At 36.8% G+C, this 27,375-nt stretch overlaps 1 protein-coding gene across 6 annotated transcripts; it reads right to left on the bottom strand.

Moving 5' to 3' along the window:
* Positions 1-24,946, bottom strand: LOC144967465 (uncharacterized). 6 transcript variants are annotated; one of them, XM_078904746.1, is made up of 11 exons: positions 24,660-24,745; positions 21,024-21,155; positions 18,657-19,497; positions 18,045-18,130; positions 11,511-11,623; positions 9,565-9,718; positions 8,790-8,936; positions 6,959-7,024; positions 4,427-4,528; positions 3,855-4,004; positions 1-124 (listed from the first exon to the last, which is right to left on the bottom strand). In XM_078904746.1, exons 2-10 carry the CDS (start codon positions 21,138-21,140, stop codon positions 3,870-3,872), a joined length of 1,761 nt encoding a protein of 586 aa, XP_078760872.1. In that variant the 5' UTR covers positions 21,141-21,155; positions 24,660-24,745; the 3' UTR covers positions 1-124; positions 3,855-3,869. The 6 variants fall into 6 exon arrangements, 5 of the variants coding, with proteins under 5 accessions (XP_078760872.1, XP_078760870.1, XP_078760871.1 ...); XR_013644393.1 differs by having other exon boundaries at positions 100-124; positions 3,767-4,004; XM_078904744.1 differs by lacking the exon at positions 1-124 and having other exon boundaries at positions 2,471-4,004; positions 24,660-24,946.
* Positions 24,947-27,375: the final 2,429 nt, after the last annotated feature.

The raw sequence follows: 27,375 nt of genomic DNA, 5'->3' as shown, positions 1-27,375 counted from the left end.
CTCCAGGTTGCCAAATCGGACAGTCCAGATTCCACCAGGACAGTTGACAGCTCTGCATCGTGAGTTCCGAGTTGGGCAAATACCACATCATGTGAGGCAGGCCCAGAGATCTTTGCTTCACTTGCTGATAATAAACAAAAACGAATATAAATGCTTCATATAAGAACAAAATACCAAACACGGAAGGTTTCTGTCTCAAAACCTTTCTTCAGCCAACAACAAAAAACAAGAAAGACATAAATACATTACTAAATTCCAGATAGACGACAGAGACAAGAAAGACATAAATACATTACTAAATTCCAGATAGATGACAGAAATATCTCTGTCGTCTATCTGGAATTTAGTAATGTATTTGTCTTTCTTGTTTTTTGTTTAGCTGAAGAAAGGTTTTGAGCCCAAAACCTTCCGTGTTTGGTATTTTGTTCTTTTTCGAAGCTGTTATATTCATTTCTGTTTATTACTTTTTACAGTCCACAGCTTCTAGCAGCCTAGTATCACTTTGCTGATAATAATGCAACAAATTACGGAAGACTGTAAATATAAAATGCCTTTAAACATCAAAGCCCATAAGGATTTTTTCTTTTTCTTTTTTTTATATGGAAAACATGAAATTGATTGTAAAAAGAGGAATAATAGCTGATCAGATTGATCATTTTTCAAGCATAAATAGATATATATATATATATATATATATATATATATATATATATATATATATATATATAATATATATATATTCTTAATAATTTATTATTACTTCTCAAATAACAATAACAAGTCCGACATACGGTTTGAAAGGCCCTTCCCAAGTCTTGCTCTATTCCAGCAATGGCATTATTCTTCTAGCAAACAAGATACCTACAGCATTCCCATCAAGTATTTTTCAATTCATTTATTCTTGAAAAACTTGCCAATCTATCACATTGCTCTAAAAAAGCTTAGATACCACTATTTTAAAAAACAATAAAATGTCTCAGGTCAGGTTGATTTCATTTGATACATTTGTAAACGAAGGTATACTCTGAGTAAAAAAAAACCAACAAAACAAATCCAGAACCCAAACTGTACAATGGCCTTAAAGACAATTGTCAATCCTCTTGTTAAAAAAAATAAATAAATAAAGGCGAATACCTCAGCAGAAAGCATTTCAGATTTTTTAAAAACAAAACCGAATATTGGAACTTTTTTTTTGTTTTGTTTTTTTGGAGAGGGCATTCGACAGCACTGTCTTTGAACTTTGTTCCAGATCTTGAGACAGTGATATATAACTACATCCAGTTCATAATGACCTTTGGTATAAGTTTTTAAAGAATATTTGTGTGACATACATATCAATTTAATTGACTATTTTAAAGGGAAAAAGGAAATCTGGAAACATACTCAACTCCTCAAAAATTGGTGTACAATAATAATTCTGGACTAAATCTCAGCTCTGTCTGTTTAATTGAAATCTCCCAATATGATATAAACATCTTGTCAATATAAGATATGAATGTCATTTTTCTGGAAAAGCATAACACCATGAGAAATTCCCTTCTCGCGGGTTCATTTTTGAACTTTACGACAGTAATCAAAGATTTAAAAACAGATGTTTGTTTCCACTATATATATATGGCATGAAGTCCACTCCTCTTTACTCACATTCCTTCACAGCACACAGATGTAAAATGAGTTCCATGCATTAATAACATTGTTTCAGACAACAACAAAAAACAATTGTGAGAGTGCCTAACAGGCATCATGTCTCTTCCTGCATTTTAACTTTTGCTGTTGGGACTTGAATCCCTTGTAAAGCGTTTTGTACACATTTAGCGACTATATTAACTATATAAAAGCTCGTTTTCTTATTTTATTTCTTCATTCTTTTAAATTCCCTTCATTTGATAAATCAAAGATATTGGATACAAAATTAAAAAGTAAAAAAAAAAGAAACATTAATATAAAGCAATATCCACTAAACGTGCTCAGTGCTTTACAGGTGATCCTTGGCCAACAGCAACACATAACAAGTGGGACGATGCTGTTAACTGCCAAGTACTCATTTTATATCAGAGTACGGGAATAGGTTGTGAGGAAAGAGCCTTTTCCAAGGACTCAACTATGTGCTTCTCACAGCAGGACGCTAACCCTGGACCTTTCAGTCTTGAAAGCGAGTGTCATTACCACCAGACCACATAGCGCAAACAAACAGTTAGTTCTGTGTTAAACAAAGTCTTATGTTATTCATAAAGCTGTGGATATGGTTGTCTCAGACACTAATAAATCAATGTAGCCAAGTGGAAATGACGGGGTAAGAATTAAAAGTAGTAATGTTGTTTGATTACTATGTTGATGAGGATTTGATGGGACTAGATCGACGTTTCATGTAAGATAAAGCATTATTGGTTGGGGCCAGAGATGGCCTGAATATAATGATATGATAAAATTCATGTCAGTGGTATATTGTTGATAGTTGAATTATCTTCTCTTTTTTTTTACAATTTTTATTCTTGACTATGACTTGTCAAAAGGTTATGATCATAATGTTTTGATCTGATAATAAATATGACTCTAGGTAAAATGATTTTGCCTCTCAAAAACTTATAAAAAAATAAAATTTTGACACTGTAAATTGAACAAGCATTTGCAATGTTTGTGTGTGTGTGTGTGTGTGTGTGTGTGTGCGTATGTGTGTGTGTCTGTGTGCTTATAATACTGTGAGTGTAACAAAGGTATTGTGCTAATCCTAGACAATAAAAGGTAAATATAATGATTTTCATCACTATGTGCAATTCAATGTCAAATCCGATAATGGACAGACATTGCCTACCATGACTCCCGGCCTCTTTCTGGTATCATGACGAGGTGAATCCGATTCGGAAAACTGAATTCAAAGTCAAAAGGATTTTTAAAATTATGAAAATCAACCCTTTTGCAGCTTATGAAACTACAATCATGTATTTTACCAAAATCCATACATTCAGTTATACTCAAAACGTTAACCATCGCCACAAAACAGTATAAAAGTTTGAGTATTTAGAGACTGAAAATGAAATTTGTAGCCAAAATTGTTAGGACTGGATTAAATCCAAATGCTTCATCCAAGACAACAAATAAATATAATTTAAAAGAGTGAAAAATTTACAATTTCAGATTTCTAATCGGCTTTTCTTTATCCGGTTCATTCTGAAATAACAGCAGATTGATGGGGTAGGTCAGATTTCATAATCAATATCATTACTCATCAGACTTGATTTGTTCACCATGACTTGATATGAATAACAATGAATAACAATGTGAAATTGAATGTAAGCTTCAATTTAATATACGAAACCAGATAAAATGGACTGGCCACTACCACATTATCTCATTTGTCTGTAGTGTTTTATTCATCCTGTTTTGTTGATAAAGGGGAAACCTAAAACGTCCATTTAATCTGGTTTCTTATATTAAATTGAAGCTTACATTCAATTTCACATTGTTATTTATATCTTCGAGCTTCGTGCAGCAACATTTACATAGAAGCAATGGGCCAATGAGTTTCAGAGCATCATTAATTTCATATCAAAGCCATTTCCACAAGTGCCAACTCAAAGTTCTAAAAATTTGTAGTTTTCACCCAAAAAAATACAATAACTAGCATTATAAATGACCAATTTGCCTTTGTCGAGATTGAATAAGTTTCATCTCTCTTGGTATAAATGTGCCCTAGAATCAAACTTTCATTTTCAACATTTGTTATTCTTTTTTTGGTTGTTGTTTTTTTTATAATTAAGATATATACTCATGTTGCTTTGTAGATGGAGCCCAAAACCCGTAGGTCTGAAAATGTTTTGTTGAAATAGGCGTGGAGGCAGGTATGCAGTTCCTACCCAATTCAGCCATTATCAATGCCATTGAAGATGAGCACTGGTATTTCCATCTTTCCACAAGGGGGACTCTGTAGTGATTTGGGCACGGCACATGGGACAAGTCTTCTCACGATCAAACCATATAGATACACACTGCTCACAAAAGATGTGCTGATGTCAAAGAATGAGAGAAAAGAAGGGTGGAATTGGGGTAGAGTAAAGAGAAGAAATTACACTATATCTGATTCATGATGATTCCCTGGTAAAAATGTTCAATAGAGCAGAGGTTTGATTCTAATAAACTTTGTTCAATAAAGCATTTTTATGCTGAACAATATTATAAGTAAAAAAATGTTAAAATAAAGACAAGAAAATTAATTGGTTAAATCTAAATTTTCTCAATAACTTGATCAAAATCATTATTTGTTATAGTTATAGGGAAAAGCTAAACATTTAGTTAAGAGAGTATCTAATTCATCACTTAGAGGTGGAGCTCCTGATCACTCCTCATAATGATATAACAAACTAAATAATAGTTATTGTTCATCATATCAACATACTTCTAATTATCTCTCATTTATGCTAAAACTCACTTTACACGGAAGCATTACAGGATCTTTGACAGAATCTTGGCAGATAGGACATTGGTTACCTCTTTCTAACATGTCGCTGGCACTTGGCTTTTTGCCAAATGACTAGGGGAAAAAAAAAGATTAAAAAATAGATTAACTGGTGAAATTAAAGTAAAAGCAAATATCAACAAACTATATCAAGTTTTGCGGAAGAAAAGGAAAATGTTCATTTAACTGAGGAATGGCAGTATGGCTGTGAGGACACAGAGCCCACTAACCCTTCCTGAGATAAAAACAATTGCAACAAAGTTGCTCTAGTATTTATCATCAATCTTATATGGACATCAATCGAAAGTCATACCAATCCTAAACAAATGTGTCATTCATCTTTATTGGTAACAGGCAATGAAGAACATTGCAAGAGCAAGAGTGCTAAGTCAAAAAGGGTGCTATATAAAATGAATGACTTTCAATAATAGGGAATGAGAGAAGCATTGTTAAGAGCAAACAGCATTGAAATACATTTTTAAAAAGTAAATGGACATATCCATTTATGTTTAAAACAAATATAAATAAAAATTCTCTCAGTTCTCTCTAATCTGGAACTCCAGATTCCAGATGTCTCCATTATGCTGACAGGTCACCTGGGGATGGATTTTTTTCTTCTCTTCTTTATTTGTACATCGTAATATGGAAATTCTTGTTTCCAAATAGGAACAATCACTTTCAAAACCTATTACAATATGTGTGGATATGTGGTCTAGTGGTATGACACTCACTTTCATATTGGAAGGTCCTGGGTTTGAGCTTCACTCGGCGCATAGTTGAGTCCTTGGAGAAGGCTCTTTACTCACATTCCGTACTCAGGTGTAAAATGAGTACATGGCCATTAACAGCGTTGTCTCTGTCCAAACAAATTGTAATATCGCCTAACAGGTGTCATGTCCCATCATATATGTTAAATGTGTGTTGCTGTTGGCCAGGGATCCCTTGTAAAGCGCTTTGAGCACGTTTAGTGGATTTTGCATTATATAAAAGCTCAATTAAAAAAAAAAAATTTACAATAGAGGATTTATGACTTTATAATCTGAACATCACACTAACTGACACCGTTCACTTCCAATTCAGTGCAATCGACATACGATTGAAGAATAATCTGGTTTAAAACTAAACCGCATGGCCACATCCAATTTAACCCATAGAGGCCCGCTTCCCTTGGAGTCGCCCGCGACTGTTGAGGCCCGCATCGCCCGTCATCGCCTGCGGCCCCCGAGAAAAAACGGATCATGTTTACTTTGTTATTGCAACGAATCACTTCGTTTTATTCTAAACCGGAAACATCGTAAACGTAATGCGATCGTTCTATTTCCGTTTCCTTTTTACCGCACGTTTATATCGTTATAGCAAGTGAGTAATCGAATTCAGAAAAATGGCATTCCCATACCTCACGAGTTTGTTGCGTGGCGCTTAGAAATGATGTTTTGGAGAGTGGTGTAGACAATGAAGAGGATTTTGGAAATGAAAGCGATATCGAACTAGAAAGAGAAGATGTAAACGATGGTGGGGATGGACAAGACGAGGCGTTAGCACCCGATCAAGGTGATTCGGACACTGAATCGGAGTCCAAGATTGACGAAAATGACGGGAATGGGGGTGCGGGGAACGAGTTTTTTTTTTTAATATTTTTTTTCCCAATTTATTGAAATCAAAACATGTCATGTTATATATCATTCGAAAGCAAATTTATCTGGCTATAAAAAGGAATTAAAATTATAATTTTATGTCATTTGGTTCTCGTTTAATAATTTTTTAACTTTGTGTTGGTATTTTTTTGTTAAGAGTTATGCCCCTTACACTGGGCCTCAGGGGAATTTTTTTTAGTAAACACCGGGCCTCTATGGGTTAAGTCAGATAGGTAACTTATTTGTTTGTCTATTCTTTCCAGTCATTATGGCAGACAGCGCTGCCTCCTATATCATCGTGGTAATGCTGTATATGTGCGGCAATAATAAAAAAGTGTCAATCAAGTGTAACTAGTCAGTTTACATAATTCAATCCCCTATCACTTGATATTGATGTCATTGGGCTACTTTTTTCAATTAAAGTAAAGGTTCGTGCTCTCACCCTTTTGCTTGCTTCAATTGCTCATCAAGAATAAGCACCACCCTACTCAAGTTAAATTTATTATAATTTCTCAACATGTCAGTCTCTTCAGCAAAAAGATGTAGAGTCAACGTACCAATGTAAAATGAGAAATCGTTGTGAAAAAAAGCAACCCAGAAATGACCATCCTTATAATGACGAACCAAAACCTTCAAAAGTATGTAAAAACAATTCTAATAAACCCCGCATTGGCCAGTGATGACAGCAGTATAGTCATTGTTTTTTGTTGCAAAACGATAGTCTTTGATTACCAAAGTTTGCAGTCAAAATTATAGACACCACTTTAAGGACGGATTCCATGATCCGAACGTCTCTGTAATCTAGTCAAAATACCAGGAATAGAGGAATTCTGATTATGGAGATAAAACAAAAAAGTAAAGATGAACTTACTGTGTTGGATTGAAACTGACGGAATGCTGAATAGACAAATTGTACAGATTTCCACATAGACCAACCCTGGAGTATAGACAATAACAAAAGTCACTAAAAAAACTATAAAAGTCGTAAAAGTATATAGTCTCTCAAAAAACAAAAACATTTTGAATGAATATCTGGTTATAATAGGAAGTGGCATATATTGTAAGAGTGTTTGTAGTTTGTACAAAACAAAAGATGCCTAATAGGCGACTGGCACTATATATTGGAAATATGGTTCCTTGTGGCCTACAGGCGAAATAAATTAAAAATTGTGAAGCGCATTGAGCATGGTAAATCTAAGGAAATGCGCTATATATTTATTTTATTTATTATTTTATCAGCAATCACAGGTAAACTGCGAGGATTTAACCTAAATACCAGGGTCTTAATGATTCTGACATGTGCAACTAAACATACAGTTGGCCCTTGGACACTCATTAATCCCAAGTTCTGTAAAATTACTTGCTACTCTTCGAATAACACAATGGTCTATTGTAAACTGCTTTCCACCGTTCTAACAGACGAAAGTATCCCATTACTGCTAGGTGGACAGAGGTAACTGCAATATCCATTTTCTAAAGGAATATTATTCAGGAGCATAGTTGTCTGCCCCTGCCCTCAAATTCAATTTAAGTCGCATTATCCATGTTGTAAGAGACTGCAATGCAACGATGCAGCTAAACTCATTCTAAACCAAAAATGTTTCAATATATCCATACAGACCATTAAAGATCATAAAAACAAAAAAAGACGGACCATTCATATAGGTCATAGAGATATTGGCCAATCAAACAATGGGATTCATGACACATCTAAAAAACCACTCAAATAAACATAGCTGGTTGTTTACTAACAATAGAATAAGTGAAGCTGACATCACACTGCCTTTTGTGTTTTTAGACTACCAGTTGGGCGATAAGTTTTCACTAGATTTTCTCAATCAGATGTTTTAAGGTTACAGTCTTATGTGTTAGTTCAATTGCTCTGGTGGTAGTTACCACGTACCAATGCGTGTAACACATGTGTAGTCTCGCTTAATTTATAAATTACTGTCATTGCTTGCTCCATGATGCCTGTTTGGACAGTCCAAATCATGTGGGGTTAAAGAACAAAGGGTGTGGTTATGTTTTGTTTTTTGTTTTTAAGGGTTTTGAGGCGCTTGCAACAGATTTAGGTCACAGCAGCACCAGAAAAAAGGAAGATAATGGGATCGTAAAAAGTTCTAGAATTACAATTAAAACACCCAAGAAAAGGTAAGATAAAGGGGAATTGGTTCAAATAGGAAACAGATGTAGATTCCAAGAGCAACTATCAAAGTACTTAGTTTGAGACCATCTAAAAGTCTCATCCAGACACAAGTACAGGTCCCAACTAATAGGGATACACTCAAATGTTTACAAATCATATACAATATGTAATCAAAACAATACAGTGCATAACAGAGAGATGATTTACAAGACAAAAAATATCATCTCCCAAAACTGTAACTACACATTTGACTGTTTCCCTCCCAGCTCAGGTATCCGGCTAGGGCCTCGACAAAAGTAATTTCATTTTAAGACAAAGACAGAAAGCATGTTGGAAACAGATATAGGGGGATAGAAGATACAGTAAGTGCCTCCCTGCCCACTATGGGATGTAAGGAACCCCACCCAGAGGTGTGGTTATGTTACCTCAACTACGAAAGAAAAAGTAATTTTTTTAAAAAGATAAAAGATAAGACTGTCTAATGGAATAGATTTTATGATAGATTGCATTAAAAGAGAGAAAACATGTGATTAAAAAAGACAAATGTTCATTTTACCTTAAACCCCAGATATACTGCTTCTGTGATGAAGGCAAACCAAAGACTTGTACGGGTTGAGTCATTGAGGTAAAAAAGCCATGGCACTATGGTGACGGATTGTCGATACAACTGGGATAAACTTTCTATCAGTAAATAATACTTTCCCTGTGAGAAAATACAAATCAAAACGTAATTTTCAATTATAAATAGTCATTTTGTTAATAATAATAATAATGCTGAAAACTTATATAGCGCTATAACTCCGAGACACCAGACTCTAAGTGCTTAAATTACAAATTACTTTGGCTGAAACATACTCATTCACACACACAAAAACTAAACTAAAATTATAGTTTAAAAAAGCATTTGAATAGTCTTACACAGCCAACAAATAAAATAAAGATTTAAGAATATAAGATTACAAACACAGATTTTCAATTAATCTTATAGAGACCATAAAGGTTTTAGATTTCAATAGTAGAACAATGACAACCCTTTTACAGCTAGTATAGTTGAAAAAGTATGAAATTTGAGAAAAGTTGCTGGATACCTTTCTCATACATCTGACCATAAATTCATGAAAAATCACCCGATTTACTTCAAATAAAGATTAAAATAACAAAAAATTAAAAAATGCAAATTCAAAATTTTCATCTTCCGACTGATTATGTCATACATATTTCAAGACCATCACCCCCCCCCCCCCCCCACCTACCTTAAAAAAAAGAACCCCAACAATATCTATTTGATGAAAAAAAACACCAAAAAAAAAGGTCAAAAGACATCTCCTTACTCTTTGCCTGTAGTTATGACAACAGGGCTGCAACATGGCGAGCACAGCTTTAGAAATAATGGTGAAGAACTTGATGATATAGTCAGTCATGATGACACACCACAGTAACGTCCACACGCTGATCTCATTCACTACAGCCATTTGATAGAATAATCTGCTCGGGTAAAGAAAAAAATAAACAAAGACTCATTGACAACGTGTCGAGAAAGTTTTGTATGTCTTTCTTTGACAGTGAGACTGAATTTTTTTCTGATTATACATCAATATTTTATGAATATTTATTTTGTGCATTTCCATTGATTTACCATGCTCAATGTCCTTTTGATACTAGAATGCTAGAAGCTGTGGACTGTAAAAAGTAATAAATAAAAATGAATATAACAGCTTCAAACAAGAACAAATTACCAAACACAGAACGTTTAGGGCTCAAAACCCTTCTTCAGCCAACAATAAAGACATATATACATTACTAAATTACAGATAGATGACAGAGATCTCCGTGTTTAATAATAATAATAATAATAATAATAATATAATAATAAAAATATAATAATAAATAATAAATAAAAATAATAATAATAATAATAATAATAATAATAATAATAATAATAATAATAATAATAATAATAATAATAATGGTATCGATTTATAGTGCGCCAAACATCCCTTCATCTGGGCGCATATCAAAGGTTAAGCCCTAACACAGTACACGAACAACGCTAATTATACACATAATCAAAAGAAATCCTGTCTGAATAAAAATGTCTTCAATCAATGCTTGAAATTCTCCAGTGAAGACGAAGAACATATCTCATGTGGTATCAAATTCCACACCCTTGGGACCAGAATGTGGTCTTGTGGTATGACACTCTCTTTCGGATCGGAAGGTCCTGGGTTTGAGCCTCGCTCGGCACATAGTTGAGGCTTTGAGAAAAGGCCCACATTCTCTCACCGTACTCAGGTGTAAAATGAGTACCTGGCTGTTAACAGCGTTGCTTCTGTCTGTAAAAACGGTAATATCGCCAAACAGGCGTCATGTCTCGTCCTACATGTTAAGTGTTGAGGTTGGCCAGGGACCCCTTCTAAAGCGCTTTGAGCACGTTTACTGGATATTGCACTCTATAAAAGCTCATTTAAAAAAAAATTAATAATAGAATGCTGAAAGGCACATTCACTCACCAGCCTTCACTCGACAGCGGTGTGTTTTCAATAACTGGTGTTTGGTATTTTGTTCTTTTTCGAAGCTGCTATATTCATTTTTGTTCCTTATGTTATATAGTCCACAGCTTCTAGCAGCTTAATTTGTTTGTTTTAAAGGGTTTTATGGCGCTTGCAACACATTAAGGTCATATCAGCGCCAGTAAAAAGGAAGAAAATGGGATAGTAAAATGTTCTACAATTACAATTAAAGTACCCGAGAAAAAGGAAGACAAAGGGGAATTGGTTCAAATAGGAAACAGATGTAGATTCCAAGAACACACTATCAAAGTACTTAGTTTGAGATCAACTAAATGTCTCATCCATACACAAGCACAGGTCCCCAATAAGAGGAATACACTCAAATATTTACAAATCATATATAAGACGTAAACAAAACAAGGGTCAGGACAAAACTAAGTAATCTCATTCCAAGACAAAGACAGAAAGCAATTGGAAAACAGGTAAGAGGGGATAGAAGACAGCAGGTACCTCCATGCCCGCTATGGGAGGTAGGAACCCCACCCAGTAGCAGTTTAATGTTACTCTGAACATGACGATTATTCTAATGATTAAAATATATATATAATAATAATAATAATAATAATAATATAATAAATAATAATAATAATAATAAATAATAATAACAATAATAATAATAATAATAAGGATAATACCAGTTATGTAGGGATATAAACAAACAACAAAATATAATAATAGAAAAATAATAAAAAATTACAAGAACTTACAATCCCCAAAGCTTCTGTTCAGCAAAAACGTAATACAATATAATAATGTTGGCTAAAAGGAATCCTGACAACCAAAGGAGATTTAGAAAGGCTGGCCAAGATCTTGTGGAATCCTGGAATATAGAAAACAAAACAGCTGGACATACAACAAAATTTACGCATTCAAAGAAAAACCCTGCAAAAAACACACTCAAGACCGGATTGCTCTTCCCGAATCAAATTTTAACACAACAGTTTTAGACACCTTCAAGCGAAGATTATCAAATTACCTCAGTCTACACCAAACTACACCAACAATGCCTACCATTTTTCAACAACTTTCTCTGCCCTTGAATACAAATACTCAGAACTGAGACGACTTTGAGTAACTGTGGTGTGGCAATCACTTTCTGACTGGTAGATCCTTGGACTGTGCCCCGCCGTAAGTGCAAAGTTGAGTCCTTAAAAGAGGATCATTATTCACATTTTCACGGAGGTCCCTAAAGCTTGGTTGGTAGAGCACTCACTTCACACAAAAAGGGGATGAGATTGAACCCGGATAAAATCGATTATTTTTTTTCTGAGTCCCCCCCCCCCCCACCCCACCCCCCATTTCCACCCAGCAGTGAATTGGTAGCTGGATCTGTTAAATTTGGAAAGTACTTTGAGGTAGACAAGTGTCCTATCCAAAGGGTAACTAGCAATATGCAATTGTCCGTTTCACGTTATTGGAACCGGGATCTTCTTCTTCTTCTTCTTCTTCTTCGTTCCTCTGATGGACATCTATGGCTGCAGTCCGATATCTGCTATGAAGTCTGTGGTCCACTTTAGGTCCTCAGCCTCACCACAGAGCTTTGTGTTGAGTGTTGTAGGGGTGACCCAGTGGTTCGAACGTTGCACGTTGTATAATGGGCAATCCATAAGCACATGTAAAGTGGTTTCATGGTCGGTTCCACATGGGCAATAAGGGGTTGTTCCAATACCTAGCTTTGTAAACATATGTCCTCTTAGTCTATTGTGTCCTGTTCGGAGGCGGAATAGAGTGACTTGGCTACTTCGCTGAATGGCATGGATTGGATCCTGCTTGTTGTGTTCTAGGTGTGTGTCATTCCTTTCTTTGTCTATTTTTAGCTTTATTATTTTCTTTTGCTGATGGTAAGTGATTGACGACTTCGGTTGTTCCTTCTGGGCTCCTTCTTTGGCCAGTTGATCGGCAATTTCATTTCCATATATACCTACATGACTTGGAATCCACTGCAGCACAATTTTTCCTGTTTTATCAGATAAGCCCTCAAGGGCCTCCACAGTGTGTGCGGCTTCAGAGTCCTGGTAATTTTCAATAGACCGGAGAGCATCATCAGAGTCTGTCAAGTAAACCACATTTTTCCCGTATATTCTGTGATCTCTGGATAGTTCTTTTGTTGCATTGAGGATGGCTTTTTCTTCAGTTTTAGTACTTGTGCACATTGAACCCACTGATACAGATATTTTTGTTTCTGTTTTATCTGTCCAGTGTATGAGTGCACCAGCACCTCCATTCATGAGGGGGCCGGAAACTGAGCCATCTGTATAAACTCTTATCCAGTTGGTCATTGGGTATTTTTTATCGATCATCTTTAGGGTTTGAGCATTGTCATTATTGCTTCGAATGTTTTTCTTGTTGATGGTTATGGATTTTTGTTTCTTTTTCCACGGTGGTGGTTTGAGATTTGGGACATTGATTTGGGCAATATCTTCCTTTGGTGTCACTTTATATTCGCTCTCTAGTTTTTGTCCCAAGGCGATGAAGTTTTCCCTTTTGAGTCGATTCTCTTTCTTTTCCATTGTACTTGGATGCAGTGGTTGGGATTCCATGAATTTTATCTTTGAGAATTGTGTCACTATTTTTAAATTTCGTTGTTCTTTGAGAGGTTTTATTCCTGTGTGGGTTTCCATCTTGTGAATTGGTGTTGTTTTCATTGCTCCAGTGATCACGCGTAGGCATTGGTTTTGGATTTTTTCAACCTTTTGAAATTGAGCCTGTGAGCACGTTCCCCATGCCGATATGGCATAGTCTATTGCAGGTCTTACATATCCAAGATATGTCTTCTTCAGGACGTTTGAGTTTGCTCCCCATTGCGTTCCAGCAAGTTTTCGGAGAAGCTGCATTCTCTTGTACCCTTTCTGTTGACTTTCATCTATTTGATGTTTCCAAGTGAGTCGAGGGTCAAATTTCACTCCTAGATACTTAGGCATAAGGTCTTCTCTCAGAATCTTTCCATCTAAAGTTAATCGCATAGATTGCTTTTTGGTTGATAAGCTGAATGTTGTGTATGTGGTTTTATCAGCATTTACTCTCATACCCAGTCTTTTGTCCATTTGCTCAAAGCATCAAGAGTCATCTGTATCCTGGCCTTTGCAGTACCAATATTTCTTTCAGTGCATATCAGTGCAAGGTCATCTGCATACATGGCTGCTTTTACTCCTCTGCATTTGGTTTCGCAGATGTCATTGATAAAAACGACAAAGAGGGTTGGTGAGAGAACCCCGCCTTGTGGTACTCCATTTGTCATGTTCGTTAGCTTGCTTTTAGAGTTTTGAGATTGGACTCTTGCTTTTCGATTTGTGAGGTAATCTTTAATCCATGCAAACATGTTGTGTGAAACGTTGGCTTTCTTAAGTTTGAGAAGTAGTCCTTTTGTCCAGACTTTGTCAAATGCCTTTTCCATATCCACCCAAACTGTGACTGTGTGTTTTTTTTCTTGGTAACCATTTTCGATCAGCTGCGAGATGTATGTTATCTGGTCCTCTGTGCAGCGTAATTGTCTGAAACCAGCCTGTTCATCTGATATCAACTTATTGCTTTCTAAATACCATTGGAGACGGCGATTAACAATTCTCTCCATCAGTTTACCCAAGCAGCTTGTCAAACTTATTGGCCGGTAGCTTTCGGTTTTATTTTTTGGCTTGCCATCCTTCTTAATTGGTATCATGGTTGCCTGTTTCCATTTGAGTGGAAGTTTACCCTGTTTCCAACTTGCATTGAACAGTTGTTTCATTTTCCTCTTTGTGAGGGTTCCTAGGTGTTTCAACATGTCATTAGTAACATCATCTGGACCTGGTGATTTGTTCGTTTTTAGAGATTTCAAGGCAATTTCTACTTCTTCTTTTTTAATCGAACTGAACATGACATCATCTGTGGATTCTTTGGGTGTATCCTTGTGTTTTCTCAATTCTTTGTGGACTTCTCGTTTTCGTTCTTTTCTAATCTGTATACTCCCAACACTTGAGTACTGCTTCATAAAACAGTTTGCTGCTTGTTTTTTGTTGAGAATCCTCCCCTGATCATCTTCTACTGATGGTGCAGCATATCTGTTTTCTTGTCCACTTAGAGCTTTGGTTAGGTTCCATAATTTTCTTCCGTCTCTGTCGTAGTCAAGTTGTCTGGTTTTTTCATGCCATGCTTCCTGTTTTGCTTTTATTGTTTCTTTCCTGAGAGTTTTTTCAGCCTCTTTGTAAATTTCCATATTCTCATCATTTGGCTCTCTCTCTGCTTTTTTTCTGTGTTCAGTGACTTGGCTGTTGAGACTTCCTAATTTTTCAGTCCATCCTGGACAGTAGTCCTTTCTTGATCCTCTGGGGATTGATTCTTTTGCAGCTTTCATGATTGATTTTGTGAAAGCTTTGGCTGATTTTTCTACATTCCTTGTTTTACAGTTTATCTCTTTTGTATAACTATCAGTCAACTTTGAAAACAGAGTCCAGTCTGCTTTTTTATAATTCCATCTCGGAGGTGGTGCCTTTCTGTCTTTTGCATATTCTTCAGTTATTTCAACCAGAATGGGACGATGATCACTTCCTGCCAGTTGTTCCTTTATCTGTTTACTGACTTTTCCGGTGAGATCTTCAGATATGAGAGTTAGGTCTGGGGTTGATGTTGTCTTCCATGCTCTTGAGAAGTATGTATCTGGGTCATCTTCATTTCTGACAATTTGAAGCTTACTGTCTGTAAGCCAATTTTCAAGGGTTTCACCTTTTCTGTCTAAGTCATTGTATCCCCAGCTTGGGGAGTGGCTATTGAAGTCTCCCACAACAATGAACTGTTCTTCTTCACTTCTTATGTTTTCAATTGGCAGATTCTCTGATGGTGGGCTGTAACAGTTATATATTGTGTATTGCAATTTGTTTTTGGTAATTTTTACAGCTAATATTTCAACAGATTCATCTGTCGTTATTTCATTTGTCGCTATGTCATTTCTGACGAAGATGATTACTCCACCTTTGTTCCGTTCTTTTCTGTCTTTCCTAAAATGTTGATATCCCCTTATTGAACACCTAATGTTTTCTGTGAGGTGTGTCTCCTGTATGCAGGCAATATCTATCTTCTCATCCTGAAGAAACTTGGAGAGGGCAGTCTTTTTATGTTGTATCCCTTCTGCATTCCATTGTAGCAATTTGATAGTTCCAGTAGTCCGTAACCTTGCATCTCCTACCCTGGTTCCACAGTAGGAGGGCAAGGTACCACCAGATCGCTTGGGTGAACCCTGTTTATCAGGGCTCGACGCTAGGTCCGTCCGGCGGGAATCCCCAGACTTCGCGCCATATCGTCCGACAGTTTTGTTGTCCATCATTGTGAGGAGGATGCGTGTCACATTAATTTTTGGGTTGGTTTCCCTCTCCAGACTATTTGCACCTTTCGGCTCTGCGACTCCGACTTCAGCGGTTCTTTATTCTCTGGATGTGATTCCATAGCCTTTCGTCTTCCCAGATCCACAAGGCAGTGGTGGTTTGAAGTTGGAGTTTTCCTTCTCCTAGACAGACTGCTTTCCAAGGCTATGAGCTCTGTCCACCCATTAATGGTGTCTAGGCTGGGAGTCCAGGAGGGTATCTTTGTAGAGTGACAGTTTCCCTTCACCCCACCAGCGTCATGGGGCTAGCACAGCTTATTGCGTGAACTAGGGCAATCTGGCCACGGCGGTTGATTCCTCCCTTCATCCGTCACCTCAGACACATAGAAACTCGTGTCATCAGCCGGTTAGAAAGTTCCTTTCGGAATACTCCAACCGTTGCCCAGGAGGCGGGCGGGGAAGAATGCCCCTACGTGGACCCTGACACGAGCTGGAATGGGTTGCGGATCAGTACTGATCAAAATAATCCAATCCTGCCTCCCGGAACCGGGATAAATTCCTGCTCCATGGGCCTAATGGCGATAAAGGACTACTATTTTCCTCACATTCTCTAACTGAGTACCTGGCCAGTAACAACTTTGTCTTTGTAAAAAAAAAAAGAAAAAAAGAAGTGAAATAGAACCTTACAGGAGTAATGTCTTGTCCTACATGTTAAGTATTCTGTTGGCTTGAGACCCTTTGTACAGTGCTTTGAGCACATTTGGTGGATATAGGAAAAAAGCTCAAGCTCAAGAATATATTCCATTAGATGAGGCACAGTTGGAATAAAGTTTGAATCGTATGGTGATTTTTAAAATAGCTCAATTTGAATCTAATTTACAAACTTGTGAGTCAACATCAAATAATACACTTTAAGAGGCTAAAAAAAAAGCAAAAACTTGTAAGCTTTTATATAACGCAAGATTCACTTAATGTGCTCAAAGCACTTTACAAGGGGTCCCTGACCAACAGCAACACTTAACATGTAGAACGAGGCATGACGCCAATTAGGCGATGTTACAATTTTCTTCGACAGAGACAACGCTGTTAACAGCCAGATACTCATTTTACACCGGAGTATGGTGTGAGAATGTGAGTAAAGAGCCTTTTCCAAGGATTCCAATATGCATCAAGCGAGCCTCGAACACAGGACCTTCCAATCAGAAAACGAGTGTCATACCACAAGACCACATAGTCGCACAAAATTGACATATCTCAAGGGGTTCCTTACTCAGAAGGCAAAAGAATTATTGTAAACAAAACCCTTGGTTGATTTGAGCAGAATTCTTACAGGTAAGCAGCAGTCTAGGCATATTTTGAACTTTGTGAGATCAACCCCAACATTATAAATATTATCTATTATTTTCTTAACCTATATTTAAAGGCCTTGAGTTAAGATAATTAACTAGTAGTAGTAGATTTTTGACCAATCAAAATATGGAATTTGTGACGCACCTTCAAACCTGCTCGGACAAACAAAGTTGGTTGTTTATAAACAATAAAGTGAATGAAATCGACCTCTTGCTGATCATTGTTATTGTTTTTATTCTGCCAAATGGGTGACTAGTTATCACATGATTTTCTCAATCAGATTTTATAAATGTTTAAGTTTATACATAGTTTTCTGTGTTGGTTCTGTTGATCAAGCGGTAGAACATCGATCGTAAAACCTGTGTAGCTAGCTACGTTTACCAATCACTGGCATTATTTACAATATGACGACTGTCCGAGAGGCATGGTTATGTTCACTTCCAATAGGTGTCTATATTAATGCTCCTTCCAAATAATATAGTCAATCATTCTCGTTGATTCACACTTCTAGCTCTCACAGAAATGAATTTTAAAATATATACAAAAAAAAACACACAAAAATATCAGCAGATACTAGAATAAAATGAGGCAGACTTACTCTGACAGCTGAAAGATGAATGGCATGAACTAATTTCATGTTGGTGTAGTAGAATGTACCACCTGTACATAGAAACACTAATAGACCTGTAGATGAACAAAATAGTAGTATAAGATATGAGAATGCATCAAAGGCAAATATTTGTTTTCATCAAGGACGGGAAGATGGTACGGGGCTGGAGTTTATATGCATAAAAACAGCTGATGATCAACTGAGAAAATGGAGTGTGGTTATATGATATGACACATAGAGAAGAAAAAATCCCTATAAATAATCCTTTATATGCTGATGATACAAGAATTCTTCATAAATTCTATACACTATCTACTGATAGAAATGGATGGGTAATTTTAAACTAAAAAACTAAAACAAAACATTCATCAGACAGATGGTGCACAAACAAAAATTTATAAAGTTTATATCGAAGAAAAATTAAATTAATATAAATAATAACGATAATAATAACAATAATAATAATAATAATAATAATAATAATAATAATAATAATAATAATAATATTAATATCAAAACATAAACAGGAAATGAAACATTTCTACAACATGTCAGATGAAAAAAAAAAAATTAAACAAGACTTAATTTCTATTAACTTACCAAGCCTGTGATCATACAGAAAATGCAGTAACAACAAAATAACAAAAATTCCAGACTCTGTAAGCCATTTGTACAAGAGAGACAATTCAGCAGAGTTCTGAATTCCACCTGCTGCGTTATTCGCTGGATTACCACCTGAACCATTGCCTGAATTTGAACCACCACCACTCACATCGGAGCCTCCACCCCCCACTCTACTACTTGCATCTAATATGCTACTGTTTGTGTCACCAGTAATATTTTGCATAGCTAAATGCCGATCTTCAGCATCATGATGATGATGGTGGTGTAGATGATGGCTTAAGTGCCTTGGAGCAGCCTGTGTGTGAGAGTGTGGCCCTGGGGTTGAAGAAATAGGATGTCTGGAAACTAATCCACTTTCGGAGCTGCCAGTCCTTCTATGACCCATGGCTGAGTTGGAGCCAGAATGGGCATTTGAATTACGGAATAAAGCATCTAACACTCCCAAATTTGCAGAATTCAATGCTCCTCTCAATCCTCCCCAGTTTCGGTTGGCAGCAGGATTGTCGTTACCATTGTTATTATTGTTTGGATTGCGTGTTCTGGGCCCACCGGGGAGATCAATATCAAGTGTAGTTTCTGGTGGGTCAGGCATGGAAATACCACGAGATGATTCATTGCCTCCTTGCAGATTTAGTTGCAGCTGACGTTGTAGCTGTTGTTGAAGTTGCTGCTGCATTTGCTGTTGTAAGGAGAGGTAATATTGATGAGTATTGGCATCTTGTTGCTGAGCACGGTCATCTGACCTCTCCATAAGATGAGATGGAAAATTTGGAAGGAGTTCTTGTGCCACTGACAAAGGCGAGGTTGGGATCCGAGCCTGCAAAAACAATATTGAACAAATTTCATGTATGATTAATATCAGAAATAAAAAGAAAAGCAAATAAGATAAAGAATTGAACAAGTGTATATGAAAGGTTCCAGACAAAGCAAGAAAGACAAAGAAAAAAGAAAAAAACATCTCAAAAATTCAGTCGACTTCGATTGGGAATCGAACCTCAGACCTTCTGGTTACTGGTCAGATGTGCTACCATTACACCACAGAGGCTCCCGATAGTTGAGGTTCTATCCCCAGTCGAGGTTGACTGATTTTTTGGGATGTTTTTTGGGGGTTTTAAAAAATTTTCTCTCTTGCTTTGTCTGGCACCTTTCATATAGACTTGTTCAGTTCTTTATCTTACACAGGTGCCTGCTCCTTAATTTCTTAATTTGATATTTTCGAAAAAAATAAATAAAGCAACTCAAATGTCTTTGTCCTCATCCTCTCATGTTCAATGTATGAGTTGTTTGATGAAAGCGAGGGTTCACAACGTAAAATGTGCACCCTTGTGTAGAATACAGGTATTAAAATTGTCCCAACCATTGGAAGCCTCTGTGGTAATGGTAGCACATCTGATTGGTAATCAGAAGCAGGGTTGCCAATTTGGCAGATTTTCTGCCAAATGTCCTTTTTTTGGCAGAATTTGAAGTTGTCTGGCAGAAGAAAAAAAAACGATTTGGCAGTTTGGCAGATATTTAGCAGATTTTATTTTCCGAGGCCTAGATTTAATACATTATTATTTATATCATGTATAGGTCTACTCCACGCTTGAAGGTCTGAGGTTTGGTCCCCAATCGAGGTCGATTGATTTTTGGGATGGTTTTTTTTTTTGGTATTTTTCTTTTTTGCTTTATCTGGCACCTTTCATACACACTTGTTCGTTCTATATTTTAAAGCAAATAAGCTATACTACTAACAACAAAAAAAGGGTAAGAAAGAAGCAATAAATGATATAAAAGATATATTATAGCACACTCTGTGCACGCTGATTTTTATTTTTCACACTGGAATAATGACAAGCAAATTTCTCCAAGGCATTTCTCAAGGATTGAGCATTATTCCTCAATTTAAGACACATTGCAGTTTGCATTCTATATGTTACATATCAAATAGGTTCTCTATGACTGTTGTAATCTTTGATTATTTTTTTAATTTAAACAGTACTTTTGCTTTATGAATAAAAATTGGGATCTTTAAATATAAATACAACGTTATTATTAATATGGTCAAACATTCTCATCATGATATTCTTAAGAAAGTGAAAATGATTAAGAATTGAACATTAACGGAATTCCATTACAATTTTATTTTAATTTATGTTTTGTTTTAGCCCATGCCTAAAAATGAATTCCAATCAAATAAAAGCTAAAAACAAAAAAATGACTAAATCTTTTTTAAATTAGACCTCAGAGCCTAAGTCTCTCAAGAAGCTTCCTTTGCATCAAATGTAGCTATATTCAACAGAAGGAAACGCATGGGATTGTTGAGAGATGAATAAGTTATTTATTTATAACTCAACTACATGCCTGCAATTGTACTGGAACAGGAAAGTTTTGAAGGCTCCAACTTAGAGATTGGCCGACAGAACTGGACGACGATGGGGCTGAGGTAGCAGATGGGGGTGGTGGTGAATTCTCTGCCATTCTTTACTGCTTATTCTGGAATTAATCAGAATGTATGAAATTTCATCAGATAAGACTAAGAAATAAAATCAAATATTTTATTTTCTATATTAGTATAGCTTCAGCCATACAATACAATTCCTCCTGAAGCTGAAGAAAATAAGGATAAATCATTAAATATAAAATCTAGAGAGGTGGGCCGGTGTTACCAATACTTAGCTTCTATACCAGGATAAATCATTCGTTTGGACCGAAAAATAAATAAAAAACTTACCGCTTACCGTCAAAAGCAGTTTAGATTTGAAGATGCATTTGTTTTCTATCAAAAAACATTCGGTAATGGACAATCCTTGATGAATTTCAAAAGTTGTGTTGAAATTATATCCTAATTGTTTTCATGATTAATTCCTCGCGAAATCGTGTGGGTATCGTTTCTGTTATCAAGGTACCACCTAGCCAGGCAGGGTTGCCAGATCATTTTTGAGTAAGAGACCAAACTAGCTATAGCAAGAGGCCAGATTCCTCGGCAGGAGCCCAAATATCACCAAACCCACCTTAGCCTCGCGAAAACTCTTTAGATTTGTTAAACAATTTAAATAGGATAAGGAAAATTCGTATATATAGAAGCATTAGCAAATGCAATCTGTGGCGTTAGCACGTGTTGCATTTAGATATTTAGATTGCCAAATAAAATAAGTTTTACCGGTACCAGAGTAAAACGATATAACAGGGAAAGTCAGAGGAAGCCAAAAAGTTGGTTACAGGAGGCCAAGTGGCCAAACCAAATTTTGGGAGGCCAAATGGCTTGGGAAAAGGCCAAATTTCTCAAATTTGGCCACCAGGAGGCCAAACTAGCAACCCTGGCCCCAGGTTTTTAAAAAAGTTTATTGGGAAAAAGATACGGAACAAAGTGTCCATAGATAGGTATGCAATTTGGTGCATTAATGCAGTAAAAAGGCCTTTTTTTCTTTATTCAATAAACTTGACTGCTGGTGGACCCTAGGCCTCTCTACAAGTCCAAGAAATAATACTCACTTTTTCTCTGCTCCAACGAAAATATCTACCCCCTACCGGTCTAATTATTTGTAGCAGACGACAAATTTCTCAAAACGGTCACGTGACACTGTAAAAACAACACAGGAAGTCCATGAAAGCTTATTTACGGCATTTCCTTTGAACCGTGTAAACAACAAAATTTCGTTTTCATTCGACTCAACGGGTCAGATTGGCCGGTATTTTTTAACGAACTAAAGTTCTGAAAAATCTAAATGTTTCTTAGAAAGTTGAAAGATGCTAGTTTTTGAAACAGAGGTAGGTTTTTAAGAAAAATCTTTATATTTTACGTGAATGCATGCTCAAGGCGAGTTGGACGTGCAGCGGAGGTTGATAGGCCAAAGGCCCACCTCTCTATCTTCATCCATAAACAAAAAAATCTATGAATTCTTTTCTGAGACTCGAGACCCATCACTCACTCAAAGTACTCAAAAGTCCTAAAAAACGGGCCACAGCCACTAGGCCTAGGCCAGTTATTAAAGTTTAATTTAAACGCTCACTGACTGCTAATCAAATTCAAATATGGACTAGGCAGTTTAGTGAGCAGCAGCAGTGGCAGTCAAATTTTGACCCAACTCGCCCATAGGAAAGTTGTGACTGGAAATTGCCGTTCGCGTTTTGGGGGGTTCAATTAAAGATGCATAACTTCGTTATAAAGAGGAATATCGCAGATATTTTGGTATCATTACTTTCGTCTTTCAATTTCCTTTTAAATGGTGCCAATTAAGTAAAAATCCATTAATAATTCCAGAAGTTATATGAAGTTAAAATTTGGCAATTTTCAAATGCATTTATTTTTTTATTTACCGCGTGTGTTTTTAAAATTTAAACGCTTGTTTTTTAGAATAACATCTAAACTTTATTCATGCCAAATTTCAGGGCTCTATATCGATGCGCAGACACCTTTTAACTCTGCGCCGAAATGCCTTGTTTACATTATCTTCTCATCATGGCTGCCGGGCGATATCGATATTTTATTAAATTTAGTTATGTATTATGTTAAATTTAGTCCATAATATTTTCAGTACTATTATTTACTATGTTTTTATTTTGAATACATACTTTCCAACTTTATTTATAGGCATTTTATAATTTTTGTTTTAAAAGTTCGTATATTTCTCCTCTTTGTGAAATCCGATATTAATAATATCGATGTTTTAATAATACCGATTGCTTTAATTTAATTTTATTTTACTTTGCTATCAAGTCATCAAGTTTCTTTCCCATATGTTTAGATATGTTTATCATTTGTATCCATATTTTAAAGGCCTTAGCCTTAATAATTAATATGGTAAGAAGTTCTATTAGTTTTGACACCCCCATACATTGAGAGAGAGAGAGAGGGGGGGGGGGGATAAAATTATATTAATTGTCAGTTCAAATGATGATGTAATAGCAATAAACCCAAAGTGGTTCAGCATAATTTTTTAAAATATTAAAAGCCAGAACTTTCCTTCTAATTATGATAGGGAATCTGTTTCAATTTATTTGAACTTTTTCAATCTACCATTTTATTTATATGCAATTAAATTGCCATAGGTAAAAATAAACTCATTATGTCATTACACAACATGTTTATATCTTTTCATTTAAATACTCTCAAACCCTATTTTATTCTCTCTGTATTAAATAAAAAAGGGTAATTATTTGCAATTGTTTCCGTGAGATATTGGGGATAAATCCAAAAGTGATAGAGCAAATTCTTTCTTACGTCTAGCCGAGTTTTTGATTATGTAACATTTGCGTCATATTATGTAATAATGTGTTAATTTGGACTGTTTATCTTCCTCTTTATAAATGTAAATGCATTGTCCTCGATAAGACGAACATTTTGGTATACAATATATGATAAGAACTCCATATTGACTGTTTTAACCATTTTTTATTAAAATCACATGATTTCGGTCACAACTTTGCAATGGTAATTTTGGGGTAAAAACGGTCTGAAATTTCAGACTTTGAACTGCCGTAACTACATTTCTAATCAAGATAGAAACAAAATTCAAACTGTTTTATAATCTGTGTTGCCAGCTCTTTCATATGACATTGGTTTCAAGTGTGTGAGGTACATTTAGAATTTATATTAAACTCCCTATATGGACGTCTATTGCCAATTGACCTCACAGAAATGGGACCAAAAAAAAAAGGTGATTTAGGGTAAATCGTAATCAAATTGTATCTCGGTCCTCAGCCTCAGTCAATTCTCATTCATCATCTAACTCTAAGTCTAAGCTGTCTTCTTAGTCTCTTTAACCCACTCCCAGTCTAGTCCCCCCAATTCCAATTTCCCAGTCCCACCAGGACCAGATTTTTAGATTTAGAGTTTCGTTTCATCGCAATGGTAGATGTTCCAGAAAGAAGTTAGAACATAACTGGAAAACAAACAACACTTACATGTGATGAAACATAAACTTTAACAAAAAGATCTAGAGCTAAACACAAAAATAATTAAAATTAATCAGGTATTATTTACATCATAATATTTACATCATAATATGTGATGACGATACTCAAGCAGTGTCAGAGGATGGAAATTGTATGTCCCCGGAAGAGATAGTATTTTATGTGTTTCTATAGATTAAAAGAAACAACAAACACTTTGAATTTTTCCCAAATTGTGCATTTCTTTGCAGACTAGATTGGTGAAATAAGCTTGTTGTTCATAATGAGCTTAAAAATAATATGCTGTATGCTTGTATGTGTAAGTATAGAAGCCTTTCCGAGAAAATCAAAATCAAATTAAAATGAGACTCTCAACAGCCATTCTGTAGTCAGTATAACCTTATACGAATTCTATACAAAGTATCACTTTCGATTGTTTTCGTGCAGGAACTGTGTTTTCCATCCACCAGTGGACTGAATACAGCTGTGTATTCAGTCCACCGGAAGAGATTATAATTATACGGGCTAAACTGTTTGGCTGAGCGCGAGAAGGCGAGATAGCCAGCTGTTTTAGCACAGCGTAACTGTAACCGGGGTGGGGTGAGTTAGGGTTTCGAGCTCCTTTCTAGGCATAATATTTTCTTTCTTTCTTTCATTTTTTTTTTTGGTACTGTAGAAATAGTCAGTAATGATACAATAAAGTAATAACAAAATCCGTGTATAGATTATTGCTAACGTTTAATAGTGGATAGAACTTGGATTGATTGTATGGATCAGAGGACGAACCGTACAAGACTAAGAAAACGGAAGTAAACATTGAATACAATAGAAGTGCGTCGTAGTGCTTAAAAATGTAAGACAAATGTTCGTGCGAAGAACCGACATAACTGGTCGCCACACTACCCCTCCCCCAGCGGGGCGCAACAGTTGTTCAGCGGAATCTTGGTGGTAGCCGAGATTCTCGACCTGATCGAGTTGTTGTCGCCAGGCGTCCCGTGACAGGGGTCGAATTCACGCGTTTCAGTTGCGTGTCATCTGAATGAGGTAATGTCAATGGTTTTGGGTTGGCTGTTGTGTGGCTGATGTTAGTGTCTGAGTGTGAGAGGTGTGCAGTTTTTAGTCGATCGATGGAAATCTTTTCAGAGCGACCTTTTATGTCCAAAATGAAATATTTGTCCCTTTTGTCAATAATACGATAAGGGCCGTCGTATGGACGCTGGAGCGGATTTCTGTGCGAGTCAATTCTCACATAAACGTAACCAGTAGATGCCAGGTTGGATGGCACATATGTGGACTGTTGGCCGTGAAACTTGGGGGGTGGTGGTTTCATGGAACGTATTGTGTTTTGTAGCCGCTGAACGAATTCTGACTTTGGTGTAGATGTTTCAGGACCAGTCGACGACAAAAACTCTCCTGGAAGACGAAGGGTTGAACCGTAGACTAAATCAGCGGGGGAACAGCCAGAGTCCTCTCGCCAGGATGTACGAATCCCCAGCAACACAATGGGTATCTCCGAATACCAGTTTGTGCCTGTGGTCCGGGCTTTCAGTGCTGCCTTCAGTTGGCGATGGAATCGTTCAATCATCCCATTTGCTTGAGGGTGATATGCGGTTGTTCGGTTGACGTTGATGCCCAAACACCTGTTGCACTCTGTCCAAAGTGCCGATGTGAATTGTGCGCCACGGTCGGAAGTAATGTTTTCAGGAACACCAAATCGGGAAATCCAATGGTGTATCAAAGCTTGAGCACAGGTAGAAGCATGAGCATCTGGAAGAGGAATTGCCTCTGGCCACCTCGTGAAGCGATCGATGACTGTAAACAAGTAAGTCATACCTTGGCTGATGGGTAGTGGTCCAACGAGATCAACATGGAGGCTACTAAATCGATTCGTTGGTAGTGGCCGGTCGACAAGTGGTGCTCGGGTGTGCCTATGCACTTTGGAAGATTGACAATGATGACACTCTTTACACCATTTACGTATGTCTCTTTTCATCCCATGCCAAACGAAACGTTGACTGATGGCGCGTTGTGTGGGCCGTGCGCCGGCGTGGGAGAGACCGTGAATCTGGTCAAAAATTTGTCGAGTCCATGACGTTGGAAGAATGGGGCGTGTTGCGCCTGTTGAAGTGTCACACAAGACTGTGGATGAACCAAATGGAATGTTCTCAAGTGTAAGACCTGTGGTAGATTTGCGATAAGATTCCATTTCCTGTGAGTGAACCTGGTCATATGCAAGTTTAGTGAAATCAGTAATGGAACAAATGGCTGAGTCTGTGGGCGTCATAATATTAAAACGCGAGAAGGCATCAGCTACCACGTTAAATTGACCTGTGATATGCTGAATATCAGTGGTGAATTCGGCGATGTAAGACAAGTGTCTTGTTTGTCGAGGGGAGCGGTCAGTTTGACTGATGAGAGCGGAGACAAGTGGTTTGTGGTCTGTGAATAATGTAAATGCCCTACCTTCCAGGAAATGCCTGAAGTGTTTGACAGCGCTGTAAGCGGCGAGCAGTTCGCGGTCAAACGCACTGTATTTTTTTTCTGTGGCTGAGAGCTTCCTAGAAAAGAAGGCAAGCGGGACCCAGTTATGACCTTGCTTTTGTTCAAGTTGTGCACCGACAGCTGAGTTGGAAGCGTCAACTGTAAGACTTGTTGAGGCATTTGGTAGGGGATGGTGAAGGAGAACAGCGTGTTTCAAAGCCTCCTTGGCCTTTTCAAACGCCGTATTGCAGTCATCAGACCACACGATGGATTGTCCTTTGCCACTTGCCTGAGAATGTAGTGGGGCAAGGAAGTCTGCCACGTGTGGGATAAATCTGTG

This window comes from Berghia stephanieae, chromosome 3, assembly GCF_034508935.2.
Source record: "Berghia stephanieae isolate SIO BIC M18660-M18661 chromosome 3, UCSD_Bste_1.3, whole genome shotgun sequence".
Taxonomy (NCBI): Eukaryota; Metazoa; Mollusca; class Gastropoda; order Nudibranchia; family Aeolidiidae; genus Berghia; species Berghia stephanieae.
The sequence above is the reverse complement of the archived record's forward strand: the minus strand, read 5'-3'. Positions and strand labels throughout refer to the sequence as shown.

What these genes read in the sequence shown, in the direction of transcription:
- LOC144967465 (XM_078904744.1), bottom strand. Translation starts at nt 21,140, where the DNA reads ATGGCAGAGAATTCACCACCACCCCCATCTGCTACCTCAGCCCCATCG. An exon ending in GAACAGAAGCTTTGGGGATT is followed by an intron (nt 9,719 to 11,510) that starts GTAAGTTCTTGT and finishes TTACCCGAGCAG; the next exon opens with ATTATTCTATCAAATGGCTG. An exon ending in GTCAGTTTCAATCCAACACA is followed by an intron (nt 4,529 to 6,958) that starts GTAAGTTCATCT and finishes TTTTTCCCCTAG; the next exon opens with TCATTTGGCAAAAAGCCAAG.